This window comes from Pteropus medius, unplaced genomic scaffold, assembly GCF_902729225.1.
Source record: "Pteropus medius unplaced genomic scaffold, Ma_sr-lr_union100, whole genome shotgun sequence".
NCBI classification, from domain to species: Eukaryota; Metazoa; Chordata; class Mammalia; order Chiroptera; family Pteropodidae; genus Pteropus; species Pteropus medius.
In genome coordinates this window covers 50,487-58,000 of record NW_024350935.1, presented here as the reverse complement: position 1 = coordinate 58,000, position 7,514 = coordinate 50,487, and the positions used below count along the sequence as shown (strand labels likewise).

Genomic DNA, 7,514 nt, shown 5'->3' with positions numbered 1-7,514 from the left:
GGTCACACAAAGTATAGCATACAGCCCAGCAGCAGGTGCAGAGGGAGGTGGGAAGGGGCATCCTGTTGGGAGCAGCGATTTCCTCTCAAAGTTCTCAGCTGCTCACAGGGACAACCCTTTTTCAACATGGGTCTAACTTCTATTCTTACTGCAGACTGAAATGAAAACGCACCTTGTCTGTCTGTAGACGACATATCACTGGTGGCTGGGGACCTTCCTTCACCAGTTTTCTATGTGTCTGTTTTCATGTCTCAGCAGAGGGACCATCCTGATCGCTGTCTTCTCCCCTGTCGCTGGAAAATACCTGCACAGAGAGAGACTCAGCACAGCGCAGACTCCTGTGTGCTGAGCTCAGGCTCTCTGCCCCCACAGGCACATGCTGTCCCCACATGAGCCCTCCCTTCAGACAGGACACATGGCCACAGGGGTAGGAACAGCCCCCAGGACTCTACCCAATACCATTTCTGGCCTTCCTACAACACAGTACCCTCTAGGTCTTCTGTTACTTGGGTGGATTTTGAAACCCACCCAACACGACCAGTTGTCATCTACTACCCTAACTTCACTAAGTCTGTCCTACACCGTGAGCACCATGAAGCTGGATCCCAGCTCAATCTCCCAGCCTCCACCCAGGCCAGTCACAGAAGAGGGATGATGTGCATATATGGCATTCGTGTGTCCCCACTTCATCTCCTATCATCCCTCTAACACTTCTTTACGTTTGTGGAACCCCACGCAGATTATCCTCAGGGGGTCTAATGTGACTTGCTTAGCCTACATGTCATACACACATGTGATTCAAGGTCACACAGGCACTATTGAAGGACCAGTCTGGGTCAGGTGGCGGCACAGCTGGCTGGTGATCCATGGGCACCACTAAGAATTCTGAAACCTTATGAATGAAACTATCTTGATGGATCAATGTATACAGAGCACCAAGCTAAACACCTCTTGGGAGGTCGTGGTGAGCCAGGGGTCAAGGAACACATTGGATGTGCCGGTCACGTCCCATGTCTCCTTCTTTATACAATTCCAGTTCTAGTGGGGTGGGACCACCACACCATGACCTCATTTAGCCTTTCAAGCCTCCGCAATGCCCTACTTTAAACACCAGCATGGAGAAATCAGATTACAGGGTAAGAATTTTGAATAACCAAACTCAATTCATAGGATTCCACCAATGGAACTTAAAATTCATCTTTCTTTATGTAAAATACATTAACTCTAACCCAACTGTCTCAAATGTCATACTCGTTACAGGACCAACTCTGTAACAAGTTGGTCCTGTAACAACTCTAAAGTCTAAGGTCCAAATCTCAATGAAATATCATCTTATCAGATATTGGTGAAACTTGGCATATGATTCAATCTGAGACTACAATCCTCTCCAGCTGAGAGTCTATAAAAAATGATGACTTTATGTGCTTCCAAAATATGATAGAAGGACTGGCATAGGGTGGAAACCCCACTCTACGATGATTAAAGAGGAGAGAGGGAAGGAGGGAAGGGCGCCAAGCTGGTCCAAACGCCGGCGAGGCAAGTCCCGTGGGACAGTAGGTTGGAGACAGTCCTCTTTGGCTGGATGCCTGCACTCTTTACTTGGCGGGTGGGGGTGACACCTCATGGACACGCTGAGGTGCTGTCTTACCATCTGGACTCTCTGTGACTCTGCTGGGTGGCAGTCACACCCCTGTCACTGCCAGGTGGTGGACAATCCAAAGGCTTTGATTGGAGGCGTGTCACCTGTTACACTGAGGTGATGGCCCAGGTCTGGAAATCAAGGAGTCATCCCTAATCCTCTCTGAGTCTCCTCCAAGGCCATTTGTCCCCTTTCTTAAAAATACTGCATCTTCACCGCCAGTGTGGGTTATGATCCTGTTTTGTGAAATCCGTGAATTCTGACATCTCCCTTCATCCCACCTTCTTCTCCCCTTCATTTCAAAGAGGCATCGCTTCTGCCGGACTCATCGCACCTCCCTTCCTGGATGACGCTGAGATGGCAGATGAGACCCGCTGGTCAGGCCCCAGATTGATTGATTGGTTGATTGATATTATTTTATTTTTTTACATTTATTTTTTTATTTCCCCTTCCCCCTTCCCTCTGGTAACCACTAGTCCATTGTCCTTGTCCATGTTCTCTGTTTGTTTGTCCTATTCATTTGTTGCTTTTAGGTTTACATCGCACATTAAGTGATATCATGGGATTTTATTTTATAAAATCATTTTTAGCAACGCCTTTTCTGCCCTCTTCAGAAAATACTCCACAATTTTGGCTTATGGATAGACTGGCCATTTGTCACAACTCCAAATTCTGCTTCGCACTTGATTCACACAGCTGTATTTGCTCAATCACTGTCCTATCACATTTTATTAGAAGTAGAAGCATGAACCAAACACTCCTTCCCTTAGCTTAGTAATCCCTGCAGTTAAAAACACACTTTCACTGTTCACAGCTCTACCTTCAGCTTCACCCTAAATCCTGGCCCCCCACTCATTTTGACACTTTCTGACAAGGTCAAATGTCCTCCAGAACCAGTGACCTGTTCTCATTTCCATGGACACCTTGTCAGAACGGCTCCCAATGTCCACACTCCAACCACCGTTGTCATCATGACTGTGTTCGCTTCTCCCAGGGTGTGGGAGCTTCCTCCACGGCTCTCCCGTCCTCTCTCTGAGTTCTCCACACAATCACCTCTAACACCCCTCTCAGCAAGCTTGGAATTTTCTGCAAGGCACTTAAAAGTCTCCAACCTCCTACCCATCACCTAGTTCCATGTCCACTTACACCTTCCTGGGTGCTCGTTCCAGCAGCACCCACGTCTCAGAAACACAGTCTGTCTCATGTGCTCAAGGTGCCATCACAACGACCAACGACTGGGTGGCTTAAATGACAGAAATTTACTGTCTCATATTGTGCGGACAGGAAGTCGAGGTCACTGTGCAAAGACATCGATTCCTGAAGAGAAAGCATTTCTGTGGGGAGACAGCTGACTTCTCACTGCAATCTCATGTGCTGGAGAAAAGGAGCAATATCGCTCTTTCTATTCTTTTTCTTATATAGACAAAGATTTAAACTTAACCTCATTTAACTCTAAAACTTCCTAAGAATTCTTCTCCCATTCAGTACATTGTGTGTTAGGGCTTCGAGAAATGAATGGTGAGACATACATTTTAGACATAGCAAGCTCCCAGGTTTAACTACCTGTGAGCAGGTTCACTGACCAGAAGGATGTTCATCACGTTCCTGGTTATGTCGGCACAGGCACAGGTTCCTGAGAGCAGAGTGTATGAGACGTCCTCACGCAGAGACCAGTACCTCCCAGACGTGATCATGGACCTCGTGTCCCAGCGCATCCTGGAAGCCAGAAATTCTACGTCTCCTCCTTCCTGCTCTGCAGCTCCCCCTGGGACAGAGCACTCTCAGGGGTTGGCTTCTGTTTCAGGAGTGACAGTTCCTGATCCTGCTGTGAAGTGACACGTGCTCCTTTTGAGTCCAGCCAAGGAGACCGATGCCCTTGCAAAATGGGACGTCACCTGAGGTCCAACAGGTCCCTTGCCTGTTGTGCTCTCCATATTGCAGCTTCCTGGGAGAGACTTGACTTTGTTCAGTGATTTCCTGTCTAGTGATGTCTGTCCAGGTGCTACTTACAATAGTGAGATTAGATCCCTACATCTAATAACAGGTCAAAGGTCACCTCTGAGCACACATCTGGTGTGTGCATCTAATTCGCTGAATAGTGGAAATAGAGTGTGCATTGAGCCACATGATGTGTATCTACAGGGTTTGTCAGAAGTGTCCTTCATTGGAAAAACCTAAAGAACATAAATGGTCCAGCAAGTCCCAGTGATTGTTGCTTGGACTCAGGGAGTGTGTCCTGTATTCTTTCATGCATCTCTATGTCTGACAAGAGCATCCCACAAGGGTCACTTAAGTCCTTGCCAGAGTAGCTATGTATATGGTAGGCCAATTCACTACTCTCAGGGTGATGCCAAAACATATAGGGTGTCCCTAAGGGACCATCCCTCCTGAGGTCAAGGGCTGAAGCATTTAACACTGTCCCTAGAAACACTGTGGTCATGCCTCTAATTGGGCAGGGACCCTCCTTTGCAGCATGGGGGGCTGGGCTGCAGGGGGCACTCGGGACTCCCCCTGCAGGTGTTGTGCACCCAGAGTAGGTGCAGAGGGAGTGGGGGAGGGGATTTCTCTGCGGACCTGGGGCTTCCTCTTTCCACAGATCATCTAAATTTCCAATTAAACAGAGACTGCAGAAGCGAAGATAGATGTTCTATTCTGTCCAGACCATTTCCCAATCTCAAGAAGGCAATGAGAACCACACAATTACAGGCAGGTCTGAAGCTTCTATACATCTGAATTTGTGGAGCTGGAGGCAGGGTGTGTTTTACCAGGTGTGGCATTTCAGAGACATCCTGACGCAGGAATATGAGGTGTGACATCAGGGCCCAGCTGCATCCACTGTCCCCATGTCATTCAAGGAGGATGTACAGTGAGGAGACGTCCTGTCGGACTTGTTTCTCCGAGAAAAAAAGTTCTGTCTGCACAGAGATCAGGCACCTGACAGGGACACATATGCACAACAAGCATTTGTACCTGGGACTTCAAGTGCACATTGCCCACGGTTTCCGTGTCATCAAATTCTCTCAGGTGGAGACAAGATTTCAGCTATGAATACTCTGCCGCAAGAATATGCAAATGGGCTGAGGTGCGCTAGGTTAAATAGGGACCTGTCTGTGTCCTCACAGCACCCACCAGCACACCTTCCCCCACAGAGGACCTGACAGCACCACCCTCAGCATGGACTGGAGCTGGAGCGTCCTCCTCCTGGTGGCAGTGGCGACAAGTAAGGGAATCCCCAGCCCTGGGCTGACGAGGGCACCAGGGCCAGTCGGGGCTCTGCACCCACTGCTGTCTCCTCTCCACAGGTGTCCACGCCCAGGTCCAGCTGGTGCAGTCTGGAGCCAAGGTGAGGAAGCCTGGGGCCTCCGTGAAGGTCTCCTGCAAGGCTTCCGGATTCACCTTCACCGACTACTATATGAACTGGGTGCGACACGCTCCAGGTCAAGGGCTTGAGTGGATGGGAGACATTAACCCTAACAGTGGTAGCACAGGCTACACACAGAAGTTCAAGGGCAGAGTCACCATCACCGCAGACAAGTCCTCCAGCACAGCCTACATGGAGCTGAGCAGTCTGAGACCTGAAGACATGGCCACATATTACTGTGCGAAAGACGCAGAGTGACGACCCACATCCTGCGAGTGACAGAAACCCTGAGGGAGAGGGCAGCTGTGTGGGGCTCAGGAGGGAGGGGACAGTGTCCGCTGACTTCCTCACACAGAAACAGACACCTGACACTATAAGTGACACTCTAGCAAGCACACCTGGCATTCAGGGAAAGGTGTCACTAGTCCAGGTGTCCTGCAGGAAGATGCAGGGTCAGCGTTTCCTGACAGGTCCCTGTCATTTGTCTTTGCTTCTGCAGAGGGCACATATGCACCTCCCTGGTCTCTGGATGAGGGGAGTTCGTTCAGGCATTGTCTGGGATTTCGTGTTGGTTTTGGATTCAGGGTTTGGACTGCAGATCCCCCAGCCATTCCTCCAACTTTCCCCTGTGTCTGAACAGGGAATTATGTTTCAATATAGATAAGTATAAAGACTGAAGGGTGAACTCCTACTGCCCAGTCTGAGGTCCAGCACTAGGCACATGACCTTCTGGGAGGTCGATCCTGACTCCTGGTAGCAAAGTCATGGTGACGGGTGAGTCAGGTTCTCGCACAGTCCCCCTCAGTTTTCTCCTGTTGAAATGAGCTCCTGAAGAGGGTCCTCCCCTCCTACCACAGCCCTGCATTGTCCCTGTCCCTGGGGCAGGACTGGTGTCCTCACACATGGGGAGCAGTGTGGGGAGACACTTGATGAAGTGAGACCCACTTCCAGACTGTATGACTTCCCTGTCTGTGCTGAATCACAGTACCACACACTCGGGGTACAGTCTACACACATTGACTCCTCACAGTCTGGGGTTGAGAGCAGGAAGTCAGTCTCCCTGGACAGACTCAAGGTGTTGGCAGGACCACATGTGCCCAGAGTGTTGAGGGACAGGTGTAGTCTGAACATGAGTGCTCCCCAACATTACATATTGATATCCTAACCCCACAGAGAACCGTGTTGGGGGTGGGGTCTCTGGGTGGTGCTGGAAGACAAGGCCAGTGTTCTCATGAAGTGGATTAGCACCTAACTAAATGAGGCCCCAATGACCATGCGTGTCTCTTCCTCCACCTGAGGACACAGCCAGAACAACCAGATATGACCCAGGATGAGGGTTCTCCCCAATGGTGAACATGCTAGCACTTGGATCCAGGAGTCCCACCTACTGAAACATGGGAAGTGAATGATGGGTGACATTAAATTACTCAGAAGGTTTTATTCTCTTACTGCAGCCTGAGCAAACTCAGACAGCGGTCTGCTTCTGTGTCTTCCCTGGTTCAAGACCCGCTTTCCGTGCATCCTGACTCATGCCCTGTTATCCATCCCCACAGACTGGAGGAAGTCACCTCACATCTCTGGTCGCATTGTTTTCTTCCTCTCCTGGAGTCTAATCTCCTCTGCCTCACTCTGGCGTGAACACTTGTGACTGCGTTAGGAATCTCTCAGATGAAACAGGAAACCATTTACCTCAAGCTGTCTAGTGGTCCTGGAACGTGCCTTTTCCCATGTAACATCAGACTCCAAGCATGATGTGACGTTAAACGCCCTGCAGATATTCACATCCATCCCACAGATCGGTTCCATTTAGCACATCCCAACATCCCCCAATGCTAACTTCTTCAAAGATTAACACGAACCTAATATCAAATAGGATCACCTCAAAACCTCCCAATATAACCTCTAAATCAGGTATCAGTGAGAATTCGATGTATGCATTCTGCAGTGAAATCCTCTCCAGCTGCAGACCTGTGGTCCTAGAAGACAAGTTACCTCATTCTAAAATACACTGCAAGGCAGGCACATGGTCACAGTCCAGACACCTTCCTCTCTAAGAGAGAAAATGGCAGTTAGAAATCACCAGCCAAAGATGATTCTATGCCCATCTGAGAGAACTCCATTGGGTCTCAAGACCTGGGGATGAGCTGCTATGGCTCAGACCCAACCTCTGACCTGTCACTCTGTCCTCGGATCTACCTTCCTGGGTCTTGTGGAGCCAACTGACGGAAGAGGTATATGTTCGTCACCTGTGTCTTGCCAGGAGATGATTGAGACTCCAAAGCCTCCAACCACTTTATTCTGTCTCTATGACTGATACAACGTTCTTCCAACAACTGCTAAATTTGAAAGGAAGGTCTTATTTATGACACTGGCAAAATGGGTCCTGCCATAGGAGAGAGACAGAAGGGTACCTCTGAGAGCCGCAGACGTAGCTCAGAATTTGTAGTCAAGGGGTAGAGGGCGGGCTCAGTTGACAGAGGTAACTAAGAGGGGACGTGCTTTGCACAGGAGGCT

General features: G+C 49.4%; 1 gene segment (V, D, J or C); it reads left to right on the top strand.

Moving 5' to 3' along the window:
- The first annotated feature begins 4,813 nt into the window (after nucleotides 1–4,813).
- On the top strand, nucleotides 4,814–6,980 carry LOC120585986 (immunoglobulin heavy variable 1-8-like). The segment is given in 3 exon segments: nucleotides 4,814–4,859; nucleotides 4,942–5,248; nucleotides 6,944–6,980. Coding segments are annotated over 3 exon segments (390 nt in total).
- Nucleotides 6,981–7,514: the final 534 nt, after the last annotated feature.